The sequence below is a fragment of the Musca vetustissima genome, unplaced genomic scaffold (genome assembly GCF_032173495.1).
Source record: "Musca vetustissima isolate MV318-11 ecotype Yass unplaced genomic scaffold, APGP_CSIRO_Mvet_v1 utg439698, whole genome shotgun sequence".
In the NCBI taxonomy this organism is placed as follows: domain Eukaryota; kingdom Metazoa; phylum Arthropoda; class Insecta; order Diptera; family Muscidae; genus Musca; species Musca vetustissima.
This window is the reverse complement of record NW_026880925.1, coordinates 14052-33061: the sequence shown is the minus strand read 5'-3', so window position 1 is coordinate 33061 and position 19010 is coordinate 14052. Positions and strand designations below refer to the sequence as shown.

General features: G+C 38.3%; 1 protein-coding gene across 1 annotated transcript; it reads left to right on the top strand.

Moving 5' to 3' along the window:
* Positions 1-2548: 2548 nt before the first annotated feature.
* LOC133326904 (uncharacterized) lies at positions 2549-3037 on the top strand (the record flags this gene model as incomplete). The annotated part of the gene is made up of 1 exon (XM_061535517.1): positions 2549-3037. A coding segment is annotated over one exon (489 nt), but the record flags the coding sequence as incomplete, so codon positions are not given.
* Between the last annotated feature and the right edge of the window lie 15973 nt (positions 3038-19010).

Genomic DNA, 19010 nt, shown 5'->3' with positions numbered 1-19010 from the left:
GGAATGTGAAAGTCATTATCATCACATGATGATGTCGAAAAAGGATTTAACTTGCTGTGAATCGAATCATCATGATCCCAGTTATTTCATATATCGCGAGCTGTGCTTTGGTAAAAGTTTCGTAAAATGATTCGAAGCTCAATGGCAACGAAACTACAGCCAATTCGGGTAACAAACCCCAAAATACCGAATATCGTCACCGTTATACGTAGGTGGACCAATATTGACCCAAAATACCCAATTACACACAATTCTGTGGAAAAGCGTGTCATACTCCTCGCTATTGCAAAAATTGGACCAATATTAAATGAATGTTCAAATATTTATGATTCGAATGTGACGTACTGAATTAAGGTAACCCCCCATTCTCGATTTTCAATTTTTCAATGGACTAATAAATCAATGCCAAAGCTTGTTAAGGTTTGTAACTTTGCAGATATATATTTGAAGATTTAAAGGAAGAGAAAAATAATTTACAAAATTTGTTGTTGTTGTTGTTTTATGGGATTAAAGAAATCCGGATCGGTTGTTATGCGATGTACAAGTTTAAAATAAATTGACCCTTCGATGGGGAGGTACTAGAAGGAATGGACCGATAAGTCCTATCTTCCAACTTGAATTAAATTTGAAAGAAATATTACGATGTGCATATTTGGCATCAACATTCCATACCATTGTGATTGAATTACTTTGTGCATATGTTTGTAACAGACAAAAATAATCGAGATAGACCCATTGTTCCTTTTGAGAATATGCATAGAATCACTTTCTGAGTCGATTTATGCATGCCCGTCCGTCCGTCTGTCCATGTTAAATTGTAAACAAAGTACAGGTCGCATTTATGATTCGAATTGGAAGAAATTTGGCACAGCTAATTTGTTTGGCCCAAGAACGAACCCTATTGAAATTGAGAAAAATCAGTTCAGATTTAGATATAGCTCCCATATATATTTTCGTCCGATTTAAGGAAAATGGGGTACCAAAGTCACTAAATATCTTTTGATCTACACGAAATTTGGTATAGCCTACTGAATTAAGTCTAGAATGATGTGTGCTAAGTTTCGTGAAAATCGGTTCAGATTTAGATATAGCTCCCATATATAGTTTCGCCCGATTTTAAGTAAACGGCGCACCAAAGTCCCTGAAAATCATTTGATTTGCACGAATTTTGGCATAGCGTATTGAATTAAGTCTAGAATGGTGGGAACTAAGTTTCGTGAAAATCGGTTTAGATTTACAAATAGCTCCCATATATAGTTTCGCCCCATTTTAGGTAAATGGTCTACCAATGTCTCTATATATCTTTCGATTTGCACGAAATTTGGTATAGCCTACTGAATTAGGTCTAGAATGATGTGTGTTAAGTTTCGGGAAAATCGGTTCAGATTTAGATATAGCTCCCATATAAAGTTTCGCCCTGAAAATCATTTGATTTGCACGAATTTTGGCATTGCGTATTGAATTAAGTCTAAAATGACGTGTGCTAAGTTTCGTGAAAATCGGTTCAGTTTTAGATATAACTTCCATACATAGTTTCGTCCGATTTTAGGTAAATGGTGCACCAAAGTCTCTGAAAATCATTCGATTTGCACGAATTTTGGCATAGCGTATTGAATTAAGTCTACAATGATGAGTACACCTCGTATTTATATTTTCGTCCGACTTTAAGTAAATTGTGCACTAAAGATCCACAGCTTGGCCGATTGACACAACGTACTGAAATTAATGTAAATTAATCTGTGGCAAGTTTGCTTCAATTAGGTTCTGATATATATATATATATATATATATATAATTTCGACTTCTTTATGTTAATTGTACACCAAATAATCAATAGGGGTCTGATTGAGATTAAATTTTAAACAGTGCAGCATACCGAATAGAGTGTGTCAAGTTTGCTTTAAATCGATTTACACAAATCTGTCCCACTGTGCTCAAACGACTCTAAACTTGCCCAAATAGCTTCCAGAAAGACATAAAAATCACATAAAATTCAAAAAAGCGACGTCTTTTCGGATACATATGTAGAATAAAGTGGTGAAGGGTATCATATAGTCGGCCCAGGTCGACTTTATTGCTTTACTTACGGTTTTTTTTTTTAATTTTGACCAATTGTGGGGGAGGTAAGGAGTGGACGGTACCCACCGGTCTTTGGATTTGAAATATTACCATGTGCAATATTTGGATGAAATCGGTTTCTTCATTCGAGAGTTATTGTGTGCACCGGCCAGCCAGGCAGACAGACGGATGTTTTAAAATCGAATCCAAATTGTCTGCAACGAAGTTGGTCCAAAGAAACATAAATACCGGCCGATCTTTGGGTATTGCCCTAATAAAAAAGTCTATTCGCTTTATAGGTGTGTATATGGTCCTAGGAGCATTTTCCAACCGAAGTGACTATATTAGCATTATAATATGGGACTTTGGTGTGAAAACGATTTCTTCACAGAGAATTTTTAATACAAGTCAATGTTTTAATATAGTCCCCATTATTAATATGTTTCTTAAATTTATTAATTTATTCTTAATATATATTATTTTTTATTTATTTCCAGCCGATGTTGAAAATTTCGATCCCTTCAATTGTGAATATATGTCGAAAATCAAGGATTTGATTATTTGCGAAAGTGAATGCGTTGCCAAAAGCCTTAACTTATTGGACGATAATGGTGAGATTAACCGCGATGCTGTTATTGCCAGCTTCAAACAACACATGTCAGAGGACAGTGCCAAACAACAAAGCGTTTTGGAAGGCTATTTGGACAAGTGTTTGGCCAAAATTAAGAATATGGACACCAAAGTAGCTGGCAAATGTAGTAGTGCCCCCATGGAATTGCATCATTGTATGTTCGGTGAAATGGTCTCGGGATGTCCGGCTGAGGCGCAAGTTAATACTCCACGCTGTCAGAGGATACGTGAACGTTACAGCAAGGGTCAGACATTGGCATTCGGTAAACATGCTTTACACGAATTTTTGCATTCTGGACGTGGACGTGGCGGTCACACTCATCATCATGGCCACAAAGATCAAATGTAAATTTATAAAGGATTCTGTTTTTTTTTTCATCAAACTGCAATTTAATAAATAAACATAAATTATTTTCGTTTTTGTAGAAAAAAATATGTCATGCGGCAATTTTAATTGCTATAACAAATATTAATTTGATATAAAAACCCCCATGTTGACTTAATTGTCTGCTGTGTCTAACGGCAGTGGTTGCTATTTTTTCTAGTGGAATATTTTTCCATTAAATTTAGTGAATTAATTGGTGAATAGAATTAAAAAAATGTGTTTGTTAGTCTAGGTTTTATGGGTTTTGTTTTGGCCGTTTAAGATGTTTTATTTTGTCCTTTTTGGTGGCGTCAACAGGCCACAGATGCTTAACGAAAAAATGGATGTGTTTCCATTATATTTAGCCAATTAAATTCCTATTCAAATCCATCAATTTTGTCATCCGTGTTATGTAAATGACCAACATGATATATTTTGTTCTTTTTTTATGTGGTGCGAAGAACATTGGAGAATTTCAATGAAAGCAAATTAAATGGAAATACGAGGTCAGATCAACAAATGAACCGGAATGGTTTGATAAAAATTGGCCGTTTAACAAATAACAATCTTGTGCACTTCCATGATCGGATTAAATCTGGACCCTGGTTGACGATGTTCTATATTTTTTCATTCTATAGACATGTCGTTCTGAAATTCATTCAAAATTTCAGGTTATTTCGGTTGACATTTGTATGAAATCGAACAAAATTATTTATAAGGGCTATATGAAAGTCTGGAAACTTGGCACACATCTGTCTAGACTCAATTCAATACGTTATGCACAATTTCGTGTAAATCAAAAGAGATATCCATAAAATCAGATCAACATATATAGTGGCGTACATAAGCGAGTTATTGTTTGTACTTTGAACACTTTTTACGTCATAAAAATAAAAGTAAACCAGTAAGTAAAGTGATAAGTAGGCTACACTAACTTCAGAACGTTATGAAAAATTTCGTGTTAAACGAACACACATTAGGAGTTCAGTGCACCACTTATCTAAAATCGGACGAAAATATGAACCGTTGTCACCAATTTTTTACAAATCGGCCTAACTTTGCGTCCTTGGTGCTCCATTTACCTAAAATCGGATTTTACTTAGTTGGCTTGTGGCAGAACTTTCGTTCCATAAGCCGAGCTTTTGCACAGTTTTTCCAATTTGAAAGACCATGTTCGGCAAAATATGAAATCGGACGAAAATATGAACCGTTGTCACCAAAACCTGATACACGCTAGGCTATATTAACTTCAGTACGATGAGCCCAATTTGTTTACCTAAAATCGGACTTTACTTAGCTGGCTTGTGACAGAACTTTCGTGCCATAAGCCCAGCTTAAAAAAAAATTCCGGTCTTTTGCACAATTTTTCCAATTTGAAAGACCATTCGTGGCCTTCCCCTTTCTGCGTGAACCATCAACTGGTTCGCTTTTATATGCTCTTTGAACTGGGGGATCTTCATCCATTCTCACAACATGACCTAGTCAACGTAGCCGCTGCAGCTACAACTCATGGTTCATTCGATGGCGATATTCACCGTCAACGCATATCGGCCCATATATCTTTCGGAGAATTTTTCTCTCAAACACTCCAAGAGCTGCTTCTTCTGCTTGCGTAAGTATCCATGCTTCAGATCCATATAACTGCACGGGTAGTATCAGCGTCTTGTAGAGTGTAAGTTTGGTCTGCCGAGAGGTGGCCTTGCTTTTGAGTTACTTGCTCAGACCATAGTAGCATCTGTTCGCCAACACTATCTTTCTCCGAATTTCAAAACTGATGTCATTAGTTTTATTTATGGCGGTACCAAGGTATGTAAAATCTTTGACTACCTCGAAGATGTAGTTCTCAAGTTCCACAGTTGGTCCGAGTCTACTGGACGTCTTGCGCGTTGTTACCATCAGCTTGGTCTTTGCGCCTTTTACTGCAGATCCACTTTGGCAGACTCCTTCTCAGTTTATTCAATGGTGGCTGTTATCGCTCGCATTGTTGGACCCATGTGTTGTTTGGTGTACGGAGCGCCATTTCTGTTCACCATTGTTTCCTATGACCTTTTCCAGCAGGATGTTAAAAAGGTCAAACGACAAACTGTCACCTTGTCTGAATCGTCGTTCGGTATTAAAGGGTTCCGAGAGGTCCTTTCCAACTTTCACTGCTGACCTTGTGTCACTCAAAGTTATCCTACATAGCCGTATTAATTTTGCAGGAATGCCAAACGCAGACATGGCTTTAAACACTTCTGAACGGATAGGACTGTCAAATGCGGCTTTAAAGTCGGCGAATAGGTGGAATGTGTCGATGTGGGTCTTTTCCAGGAATTGGCGCAGAGTGAAAATCTGACCAATGGTGGTTTTGCCAGGTCTGAAGCCGCATTCGTATGGTCCAATAATGTCATTGGCTCTTGGCTTCAATCGCTTACACAGCACGCTGGATAGCACTTTATATGCGATAGAAAGGAGACTAATTCCTCCATAGTTGGCATATATGGTCTGACTCCTTTTTTGTGCACGGGACACAGGATGCTGAGGTTCCAATCATTGAGCATGCATTCCTCTAGCCAAATTGTATTAATCAGTTGGTGCATGCTCCTGATCAGCGTCTGACCACTGGCCTTGAGTAGTTCGGCTGGTAATAAATCGGCACCTGCTTCGTTATAATTCTTCAGCCGATTAATTGCTATTCTGGTCTCATCTCCCATGGCTAGGTGGTATACAATCTATACCGTCATATCTTATTGGTTCAGGGGTATCTTCTTCACCGTTATTTGATACCAGAAGCTTTGCAAGATGCTCCTTCCAGATCCTCAACACGCTGTCTGTATCTGTCGCCAGGTTTCCTTCTTCATTTCTACAGGAGGACGTGCTTGCACCAAAGCCTTCATTTTTTACTCTTTTGTAAAATTTCTAGACTTCATTCTGAGTCCTGCACATCTCGATTTGCTCACGCCCACATTTTTCTTGTTATTTCTTCTTTTTTTCTGAAAATACGTTTCTCCTCTCTCATTTTCTCCCAATAATTCTCTCTTGCATTGTGTGTTGTTACTGTTTGCAGGGTTGCCCTATACGCTGCGTTTTTTTTTTAACTCAGTAGCATTACGACACTCCTGATCGTACGACGGGTAGTCTTTGGTATCCAAGCGTTGCTTTTGCTGCACTTTGTAGGGAGTGGGTAATTCTTTGCCATTGGGCTTCTATATTATTATCAGGGCAAGGAGTGCTTTCGTCAAGCAGGTAGGTTAGTTTACATTATAAGGTATTTACACATTTTGAAAGTATGAGTCTTTTTTGGGGTAGGTACCAGAAGGAGTAGGGGAGACTGGGGCACCTTCGGCACTTTTTTTTTAGAGCTCTATATCTCAGTACATATTCAACATATATAACAACTATATGGCTGATTATTGTCCTCTGACACTTAATTATGAAAAATAGTACCAAAAAGATATATAAAAATAGTATTAGTTAAAAAATTTTACAGTTTTGTAAAAAAGTCAAATTCGCCGAATGTGCCCCAACCCGGGGTAGCTTCGGCATTTGATGGGGCACATTCGGCACCATAGTCATAGCCGGGTAATTGTCATCGCTATCAGTCTGGTTGAAATTCTGATTATCTAAAGGCTCTATTTGGTTTTAATACGCCACACAATGTTTGAATTACTTACTTACTTACTTAGCTGGCTTGTTACAGAACGGTTGTTCCATAAGCCGAGCTTAAAAAAGATTTCCAAGCGCGCCGGTCTTGTGCGCAAGTCCACCAATTTGGAAGACCACGTTCCAAGATGTTGTTTTCTACTTGGTCTTTCCATCTAATTCGTGGCCTTCCCCTTCTACGGGAACCATCCGTAGGCTCATTTTTATATGCCTTTTGAGCTGGGGCTTCTTCATTCATCCGCACAACATGGCCTAGCCACCGTAGTCGCTGCAGCTCAATACGACTGACTATGTCGATGTCTGCGTATAAATTGTAGAGCTCGTGGTTCATTCGACGCCGATATTCACCGTCGACGCAGATCGGCCCGTAGATCTTTCGGAGAATTTTTCTCTCAAACACCCCAAGCGCTGCCTCATCTGCTTGCGCAAGTACCCATGCTTCTGATCCATATAATAGCACGGGTAGTATCAGCGTCTTGTAAAGTGTGAGTTTGGTCTGGCGAGAGGTGGCCTTGTTTCTAAACTGTTTACTTAGACCATAGTAGCATCTGTTGGCCATCACAATCCTTCTCCGAATTTCAAAACTGATATCATTCGTTTTATTTATGGCGGTACCAAGGTATATAAAGTCTTTAACTACCTCGAAGCTGTAGTTCTCAAGTTCCACAGTTGGTCCGAGTCTACAGGACGTCTTGCGCGTTGATACCATCAGCTTGGTCTTCTCGCCGTTTACTGCCAGACCCACTTTGGCAGACTCCTTTTCAATTTGTTCAAAGGTGGCTGTTACCGCTCGCAATGTTCGACCCATTATATCGATGTCATCGGCGTAGGCGAGTAACTGGTGTTGTTTGGTGTACAGAGTGTCATTTCTGTTCACCTTTGCGTTTCGTATGACCTTTTCCAGTAGGATGTTAAAAAGATCACACGACAAACTGTCACCTTGTCTGAATCCTCGTTCGGTAGTGAAGGGCTCCGATAGGTCCTTTCCTACTTTAACGGCTGACCTTGTGCCACTTAAAGTTATCCTGCATAGCCGTATTAATTTTGCAGGAATGCCGAACGCAGACATGGCTTTAAACACCTCTGAACGGATAGGGCTGTCGAATGCGGCTTTATAGTCGACAAATAGGTGATATGTGTCGATGTGTTTTTCGTGGGTCTTTTCCAGGATTTGGCGCAGAGTGAAAATCTGGTCAATGGTCGATTTGCCAGGTCTGAAGCCGCATTGGTATGGTCCGATGATGTCATTGACCATTGGCTTCAATCGTTCACACAGCACACTGGATAGCACTTTATATGCGATGGGAAGGAGACTTATTCCTCTATAGTTGGCACATATCGTCTTGTCTCCTTTTTTGTGCACGGGACACAGGATGCTGAGGTTCCAATCATTGGGCATGCATTCATCTAGCCAAATTGTGTTAATCAGCTGGTGCATGCTCCTGACCAGCATCTGGCCACCAGCCTTGAATAGTTCGGCTGGTAACCCATCGGCTCCTGCTGCTTTGTTGTTCTTGAGCCGATTAATTGCTTTTATGACCTCATCTTGGCTAGGTGGTATACACTCTATACCATCATCTCCTATTGGTTCTGGGGTATCTTCTTCGTCGCCACTATTTGATACTAGCAGCTTTCCGAAATGCTCCTTCCAGATCCTCAACACGCTGTCTGTATCTGTCACCAGGTTTCCTTCTTCATCTCTACAGGAGGATGTGCCTGCACCAAAGCCTTCGGTTTGGTGTTTTACTCGTTGGTAATTTTTTTTACATCAGTAACATTACGACACTCCTGATCGTACCATGGGTTTCTTGGTGGTGGTTTTTGGTACCCAATTGTTCTTTTTGCTGCAGTTTGTAGGGAGTGGGCAATTCTTTGCCATTGTGCTTCTATACTATTATCGGGACAAGAAGTGCTTTCTTCAAGCAGATGGGTAAGTTGAGCGGAGTAGTCCTCGGCTACCTGTTGTGTTTGCAGCTTTTCGACGTCGAGTTTCCGTGTTGTATTAGATCGCACCTTTGCTGCAACATTTAGACGGGTGGGTACCTTGGCTGCCACAAGGTAATGGTCCGAATCGATATTCGCTCCTCGGATCGATTGGACGTCTAAAACACTGGATGCATGCCTTCCGTCTATCACAACATGATCAATTTGATTTCTCGTTACTTGATCAGGAGAAATCCAGGTGGCCTTGTGTATATCGAGATGCTTGAATCTGGTGCTGCTAACTACCATGTTTTTTGCTGCCGCGAAGTCAATCAACCTCATGCCGTTATCGGATGTTTCTTCATGAAGGCTGAATTTTCCGACGGTGGGGCCAAAGATATTTTCCCTTCCGATTTTTGCATTAAAATCTCCTAGCAGAATTTTAATGTCATGGCCAGGGCAACGGTCATATGCTGTTTCTAGGCGCTCATAAAATATATCTTTGGTCTGTTCATCTTTATCTTCGGTCGGAGCATGGGCGCAAATTAGACTGATGTAAAAGAACTTCGCTTTTATACGGATTATAGCGATTCGCTCATCTACTGGAGTGAATCTGGAGACAAGGTCTTTTATTCTCCTGTTAACCATAAATCCGCAGCCAAATTCATGTCTCGTTTCATGGCAGCTATAATACAGGGCGTAATCGTCTGATTTACTTACGCCTGTCCCTTTCCATCGCATTTCCTGTAAGGCAATAATATCGGCTTTGTACTTCTTGAGTATATCCGCCAAAGCGAACACTGCCCCTGTTCTGTATAGCGTGCGCACATTCCAAGTGCAGATTCGCAGATCGTGGTCCTTTATACGTTTGCGGGGGTCGTCAACATTAGGGGGGTTTGGTTTTCTTTTTCTTTGCTTTTTCATAGTAGGTTGGGTTTTCCGAGAGTGGGCAACTAACCCGACGCCTCAACCCATTTTTTTATAGTTCCTATGGGTGAACTCGCGGCACATATTAGCTCACTATTTCATCGGGTGATGAGAATAGCTCCCCAGGTGGCACCGCGGGGAGGTCAGTGTCCACAATTGAGATGAAAGAGGGACCAAGATAAGCCTGGGCTTCGCCATGTTAAAGCTAATCAGAGCCGTTGCTTGGTATCTATCATCCCCTACGCCACCCCAATGTTTGAATTATAGGGCTTTATTTTCTAGCGGCGGACGTTTACATCTCAAGGTCGCACACACCATCAGAAATAGGGGTTTTCTATCGCATTTTCGTCAATATAAGCACGTTTGATCTTATATACATTTATTTTTCACCAAAAGTTTGACCATTTGTAGGGGAGGTACTAGAAGGAATGACCTGACATTCTTAATCTTCCAGCTTAACTTAAGATTGGAAGGATTATAACAATGTGCAAAGTGTGGATTAAGTCGGTAAATCGTACGAATCGTCGAACCTGTTTGTCCGGCTGACAAGGACAGACATTTCTTCTGTACAAAGTTTCTTTAAGTTTTCTGAAATTCTTTTTGGAACAGCTTTCTTCACAAAAAAAGTTAATTTTTCTGGTATGAGTCAAATTGGCTCACTTTCGTAAAAATAGGTATACTCAACATCCGTAAGTCTAGTGTTAAGTATTACTCCTTTTATCTCTTATGTAAAACTTATTTTCACACGTAGTACCAGACTTTTCCAATTCATCCCCCACTGTGATGCGTACAAATCATGTATTACTATTCCTGCTCACTTATTTATTTCGGTATCAACGAAACATCAACCAAAAATGCTGCCGTTCAACGTTATGCTCAGCTAACCCCATTACTATGCGAAATATCTGTCATCCAGCAGCATCTTTTTTTTTATTAGAGAGAGAAAAAACATGAAAATCCCCATATAAAACATTTGAAATGTCCACACCTTCCACTCCATCAAATGTTGGGCGCTAATACGCGAAATGCACAACGAATGCACTTTAACAAATCAGAAAAAACAACAAAAATTCGTTGTTGACTCGCAAAGTGTTGTTGATTATGCCACTCATCACAAAAAAGGGCACCAGTCCATCCAAAGTGCATCATCGAGTGCAGCAGTCAGTGTCCAAATTAATGAAGCCGTGTTTTGTTCTATTTTTTAGCCAACCCTTTTGCCATCATCACAAGTTTTTTTCCTTTGCTGTTAACATAACCTAGCTTTTTGGTAGTTGTTTTAGAACTGCATTTGCATTCGGATTGTTGAAATACTGATATCCCTGAATATTTACCATTTTGTTAATCCTTTTGATCAAAGGATGTTATGGTTTTTTTGGGTATTTTTTTTGTATAGTTTCTGTTTTACATTTTTGTGACAGCAGCAGCGGCACTAAAAACCATGTTGATAGGCATATTGTTTTTTTTGCATGTGAATGGTATTCGTTGTCGCCATATAAAAATATGTTGATAATTTTTTGATGATATAGAGGAAAGTCTTTAAATAAATATAATGATAAAAATTATTTTGCTTAAATAATGCACGACCTCTATGTTGTTTCATACTTTTCAATAAAAATACTTACGTGGAGATTATTTCTATTGCTGGCATCCCTAATGTTCATGTTGACAGTATGCCTAAAAATATGCTTTAAAAATCTCTATAATTATGGTAGAGTTAAGTAATTCTGCAGATAGTTTAAAGTGAAGTAACGTAAATATCGTGGACTAAATAATAAAATAATACAAGCTCCGTTCCAGAACCTAAAAGAATGTACTAATTTTACAAGTTTTCCAACTTTTTATAAAACTGGTAAAACATTGAACCAAATTAAAGAGAACACAAAACAAAATGGCGTTTTTTTTACTCGAAAAATGGTAAACGGGAATGCCAACTTCTGATTGACTGTTATATTGATTTTAAAGTATGGCCCAGGGCTGCCATATTTGCCGATTTATCGGCATTTTGACGATTTTTCACTCTAAAAATGGAAAATGCCGATTTTCCGATTTTTGCCTCAGAATTGCCGATATTTCAACAATCGACAAAAATTGTCTAACTTTTTAATTTAATACGGCGTTACCATACAAACATATAAAATTGGCAGCTTTAAATCATTATAAATATCGGCGACTCGCCGCAGCCGTTTTCAATGGCTTAGATATCTGCATTTTTTGTCAGCATTGTACTCTGTCTAGTTTACATTTTACATCGAATAAGGCAAAATTAAAAATAAACGAATAAAAAGTGCGCACACGAAAGAAAGATCTCACTAGTGTACATAATAATTACTATATTAAAAAAAATCTACATTTTTTGTAGAAAAATGAATCTTTTATGTTATTTTTTTATACAGAATTGAATTTTTTTAATGTAATAAACAATATTGATTTGTTATAAACCAAAAAATATGAATTTATTTATAAATTAAATGCTGCCGATTTTTTGCCGATTTTTAAAAATACAAATGCCGATTATGCCGATTTTTTTCTGAAAAATTGACGATTTTTCATGAAATTTAACTGGCAGCACTGGTATGGCCATCTAATTTTGGCATATTTACTAGATTTGCGTTCCCAATCTTTTTAAATTATTTTGTACTCTTAGTGTGATTTTGGAATGTTTCCTTTTACTAGTTTCAGCCGACTATACGATACCCTTCACCACTTTGGATACATACAAGATATGCTAATATATACATTATCCTGTAGATAGAATAGACATTTAGATTTTAGAGGACCATTGAAATGGAAGTGGACGAAACTAAATGTGTGATCTACATAGAACCAATCTACATTGAACCAAGTAAAAAACTCAATGCACATACCACTTTTGAAATCTATGAAAAATTGTTTGTCAATCGGATTCTTTTGTGTACCATTTGTATGAAATCGAGCAAAATAATGTATGTGGAGCTATATGTAAATCTGGACCTAATTGAGCAACCGTGGCATATACAGTTTGGTATGCTGCAGCACAGAGCGCTGTTCACAATTTTATCTCGTGTATATGGAACAGACGTAGGTTCCTCGGTGCACCATTTACCAAAAATCGGAAGAAACTATATATGGGAGCGCTATCTAAATCTGAACCGATTTCCACAAAACTTCGCATACATCAATCAGGACCTAATTCAGTACACTTTGCAAAATTTTATTTCAATCGGACAAAAATTGCGAGTTTGGTGGACCATTTACCAAAAAAATCGGACGAAACTATATATGGGAGTTATATCTAAATCTGAACCGATTCTCACAAAACTTCGCACACATCAAACTGGACTTAATCTAGTACGCTGTGAAAAATTTTGTCTCAAGCGGACAAACTTTGTGAGTTTGCCTATCGGACGAAACTATATACGAGAGCTATATCTTAATCTGTATCGATTCCACAAAACTTCGCACATTTCAATCGGACAAATCTATATCTAAATCTGAACCGATTTTCTCCAATTTCAATAGGGGTTGTCCTTGGGCCAATTGATTTGTTATATTGAACAGTGCCAAATTTCCAAATCGGATCATAGGTCCACGTCATTAATGAGACGTCGAGGACCTTCGAGGACACGGTTAACACACTTTTAAATAAAGGCCCTCTTCGGCTCTTTACACAGTTCACATATATATATATATATATACAGTGACATAATGGATCTTTATTTCGACTCTGCTAAAATCACTTTTAAATAAACGACCACGACGGTCTATTATTTTGAAAAATCAATTTTTAAGCAAATGCCTGTAACGGATCCCTATATTAACACTTTGTAATCAAAGTTCTAACGAGTGCTAATCATGGGCCTTCTATAAATCAACACGTTTAATCACTTTATCCACTAATTATACACTCAAAACTACTGGCATATTCCTTCGCCGATGATTTTACTGCATAGCATGGGCCGCTCTTCCTAGACTTCTCACGAGTCTGGCTTGTCTCTTATTTATATACCCTCGGCCGAAGATTCCAGGATGCTTTTAGACGCCGATTCATGTTTTAAAAACAAAAATAACTATTCAGAAAAAATAAAAATATGATGGGTGCAAAGGGGAAACGATTTTCCTCACACTGCCCACCTTATTAACACGGCCGCACCATGATCACACCACTGCGGAATACGTGAATTCGGCGTTGGCCACATACTGCTGGCTCTACCAGCAGCTTTTCCCTGTAAACGAAGTTACATGTGGACTCATCACGTCCTTTATTTGACGATTCCACTAACCTGAGTTACGTTATCGATTGGATGTCACCCTCACATGAGGTGCAGGTGTCAACAGAGGTCACATATGACGGTAACAGTAGGGACGTCGCGAAGGATGATGAAGGCGAGGAGGATAATGAGGAGAATGTCTTACATATTGAACCATCTCTGCCTCGACTTCCCAATAGTCAAGAACTTAGCGTCGTTTGATGATGACGAGCTGTCTATCAAGACCAGGGGCTCCTCTCTGGGGGGATACAATTCCCAGTTCACCACCTTCTCATCATGATACCGGAAACTAATACTTTCCAGCACAACGTAGTGCACGAGGAAAACCTATATTTTGCGGTTTTCCTTGTGCACTACGTTGTGCTTCCTCGTCACTAGACAACGTTATCACCTCTGTATCAGAGCTTAACTTGGTGAACTCAACATTTGAAATCTGGGGGACGATTTTAGTCTTCACAATGCGACTGCACCGTGGCTAATCCATTGCGGGATATGTGGATTCGGTACTTTTTCTTCTTGTTTCGCGTGAACTCATGTCTCCTTCGCGTTGCGTTATCGGCGAGGAGGTGTCATAGAAGGTCACTGATGACGGTGACCATAGGGCCGAATCGAAGTCTGATGACGAGGAGCATTATTATGTCGAGGAGGATGATACCAACTGACATAAATTGAGGATCTCGGCCCCTCGTCCAAAGGTCAAGGACAACGAGACGATGTCAGTATCGTCAGGTGCCTCTGAAGATCTGTCTATCAAGAACAGGGACTCCTCTCTGGAGGATAAAATTACCAGTTCACCACCCTCTTAAAGGCTCGGCGCATCTGCTCATCATGGCTCCGGGAACCAATATTTTTCGGCGAAATATTGCTTGGTAGGGCTGCTCGGTGTTCCTTGTACACCTCAGGGAGTGGTGCGTTTTTCTTTCTCATTGAAACTTCTACATCGGAGCTTATTTTGATTACCTCAATTTATGAGATCGGCGCTGAAACATTTTTACACCCAATGAGAATCCAAAATATAAAATTACAACCAATTTTATTGAAATTTCTTCTCAAAGTCTCCATTGTACCGAAAATTGGGGGAATATGGAAGCTTCACCGAAACATGGAGCAATGTGTATTGTTGTATATATGGACATTTTCTACTCAACTAAAGGTTATATGTGCCCAAACTACCTAAAATTGTCCATTGCAATAAAATTTTGCACTGGGTTCCAAAGTGTTCCCGAAATTTTGCGAAGTCATCAATCTGATTCTATTTTAGGGCAATATTTTATAGCGTTTTCCATAAGGCGGCATCTATTTTGGGTGTATTTTTTTGCAATATTAAACTTTGTCTACTTACATTCTCGGGATGCATGACGCTCTATATGACTGAGCCCAAAACTCTACAAAATATTGTATTTAAAATTACCATACCTTCGATGAATCCATTGAACGTTTCATATGTAAAACACATATATTGAAATTATTTACCGTTATAAAGCTAATTTTCGAAGTGATCCAGAAAAACCAAAGGTATTTTCGTGGTCTAGTAAAGGTAAAAAGGTACTGGAAAAATACCTATGTACTGAATTTTCGACCCCTGGGTACAGAGTATAATTAATAAAGATGCATTTGTTTATTTCTTTAAGGAATGAGTAATGCACATTGTATTTAAGAAAAATTCCAATATTAATTTATATAAATTCCAAATGTTTACTTACACATAAAAACACATGCACACACAACTAAATACATAATAATTATTATTGAGTGTCATATTTAGTTGGTGTACTTAATTAATTTATGCAATAATTTAAGCTTATTAAATGACACGATAGCACCATGGTGATACAGTCAGTATTTAATTAAAAACATTCTGGCTGACATAGCGTCAACATTACATTGGCAATTATCTCCCACCAGAATGGTCGATTGGCCTCATTAGCATCAGTTCCCCCCATAATTATTGCCATTGTCGTCGTCAGCATCATCATCGGTAGCAGCATCTTTGTTTAGTATCTTCATATCGACACATCATCTGCTTCATGTACAACATTTTGTGTTGTGTGGTTTTTGTTGTAGCTTCGTGTCTTTCTTTGCGATTACCATCGAGCGAACGAACATCAAGATTGGCCAATTATTAATGCTTATGAATTTTAAGTAGTGGAACTGTGGAACAAGTTCACACGAATGTAATTTCGCTTTCAATGTTCATTATTTGGTGGACTTGTATCTTCATTATTTGATCGTTGCTCCATGGGGGGACACATCGACGTTATTTTGGGCCGGTTGAGGTTAATATTATGTTTTGTGAGATGGTTACTGCTGCTTGCGAATAATATCAAAGGAATTGTTTTACAGGTGCAAACGTAAAGCATATTGCAGACATTATCTGTGTTATCTTTGGTTAAGGCAAATGCCTTAATGCCGATTATGCATACAGATGGAAGCTGTTAACTAGCCATGGAGAAAAACAAAACCAAAATATGCCTTTGAGGGTTATTTAAGAATTTTGGTTGTTATACTTATTATATTGAATCGTAAAAGGATATTAAATTGACCATTTGTAGGTATTTGAAAATATGTAAAATTGAATAAAAGTATGCAAGTAACACGTAAGTAAAATATAAGTAACAGACGGGACCGACTATATAATACCCTAAACTACCGCTTTGGCGGATGTACTCAAGAAGTACAAAGCCGTACAGGAAATGCGATGCAAAGGGATTGGCATATGTACATCAAACGATTACGCACTGTATTATTGCTGTTATGAAACCGGATATGAATTTGTCTGGAGACATCGCCTCCAGTTTCATTCCAGTAGATGAGTGATTTGCTATAATACGCATAAAAGCGAAGATCTTCTGCATTAGTCTTTTTGTGCCTATACTCCGACGGAAGACAAAGATGAACAGACCAATGACATATATTACGAGCGCCTAGAAACAACATGTGACCGCGGCCCTGGCCATGACATTAACCCTTTCAGTGTTTTTGTCGAATATATTCGACATTTAAAAATTCTCTCTTTCTTTGCGATTTTTCGGTTATCCTATGTTCCGTTAACATCGATGTTTTTGCTGAAAAACAGACGAAACTGTACGAGGGTTAAAATGAAAATTGTCTTTTTTTCTAAACTCTATGCCTTTATATGATTTTAAGTACAAAATTTTAGATTTTTATTCCGAAAAAAAAATTTATTTGACACTGAAAGGGTTAAAATTCAGCCAGGAGATTTTAATGCAAAAATCAAAACTGAAAATATTTTGGCCCCATCGTAGTAAAATTCAGCTTCCATGAAGAAACATCAGCAAACGGCTTTAGATTAATTGACTTCGTGGCAGCAAAAAACATGGTATTACCAGCACCAGATTCAAGCATCTCGATATAAATAAGGCCAACTGAATTTCTTCCGATCAAACAACGAGAAATCATATTGTGATAGACGGAAGTGTTTTAGATGTTCGATCGATCCGGGGAGCGAATATCTTTTCAGACCACTACCTTGTAGCAGCCAAGGTTCGCACACGCCTTAACGTAGCAGCAAAGGTGCGACCTAACACAACACGGAAACTTGATGTCGAAAACCTGCAAGCCCAACAGGTAGGAGAAGCCCACTTCGCTTAACTTACCCAACTGCTTGACGAAAACATTCCTTGCCCCGATAATAATAGAGAAGCGCATTGGCAAAGAATTACCCACTCCCTACAACAACACTTGGGTACCAAAGACCACCATCAAGAAGCAAAGTTTCTGGTATCAAATAGTGGCGGTGAAGAATATACCACAGGATCAATAAAAGATGATGATGTAGAGTGTATAAAACCTAGCTAAGATGAGGTCAGCATAGCAACCGGCTAAAGAATAATAAAACAGCAGTTGTCGGTATGTTACCAGCAGATCTATTCAAGGCCAGTGGTCTGTTGCTGGTCAGGAGCATGCACAAGGTGATTAGTGCAATTTGGCTAGAGGAATGCATGCCGAATGATTGGAAACTCAGCATCCTGTGTACCGTGCACAAAAAAGGAGACAAGACGATACAGAGAAATAAATCTCCCTCCTATCGCAGATAAAGTGATATCCAGAAAACCGATGGTCAATGACATTATTGGACCATACCAATGCGTCTTCAGGCCTGGCAAATCCACTGTTAATCAGATTTTCACTCTGTGCCAAAATCCTGGAAAAACCCACAAAAACACATCGATACATTCCACCTATTCGTCCACCTATACTGATATTTCAAATTTAATTAAGGTATGGTACAGTTTTATGTCCGTCATCTTGGATTGGCCATAGGTCTACAAAATGTGTTCAACAAAAATTTCGTTAATTAAAGGTTTAAAAACAATTTTTCGCAATTTTCATTATATATGACTATTTTTACAGAATATTTTATATGTGATATTTATGGAAGATCTGTTCCCCAGGGAACTGCACGAAAATACGCATGGGAGGTAAAATATGGCTAAAGCATTGGAACATATATAACATACATATTATTTGAAGGCTAGTATAAACGTGTTGAACAGGACTATTATCGGGTTTATTATCTGAATATCCGGTTCAAATATTTAAAAAACCGGTTGTTTTTCCTATATATATTCTTAGAAAAGCATTCGGGTGAATTCGACAGATGGTATGGTAGCTGAATTGGAAATCTTCGTATTTCATTCGGCAATTTAATTTGAAATTTATTTCCAATAAGAATATTTACCTATTCGGAGTAAAGTACAACCGAATATGTGCGAGTGTTGTTCTATTCGGAGTGGACACGATTAGTTTTGTTGGGAGTGTTGTTGTCATGACTACATATGGATTTATTCGTTTTTCAACTATTGACCACTAGATGGAGCCGTAATACTTAGGCTATTTATTTACAAGAAGAATATTTCGGAATGATTTTTAACTTGTTATTACTTACGAACCCATTATGGTCTGCATAGTTACGAGATGTATCGTTTCAATTTTTGAAAACAAAATACCGAAGATTCTTAAATTAAATTTACAATATCATTTACATTTCCTAACCTGCAGATTTAGGTTGCTTGAAATTGGGCGTTTGTAGGAACATGGCCGTTATTACTTAATTAAAATTTCAGTTAAAAAAATATTTCTCATAAAAAACATTCCATAAGCTGGTAAAATAGACATTTTGTTCATCCTGACCAAAATGAGAAGCTTTTTGTCAGAAGCAAAATGAGTAAATTACTGCCAATTTGAGTGGAAATATA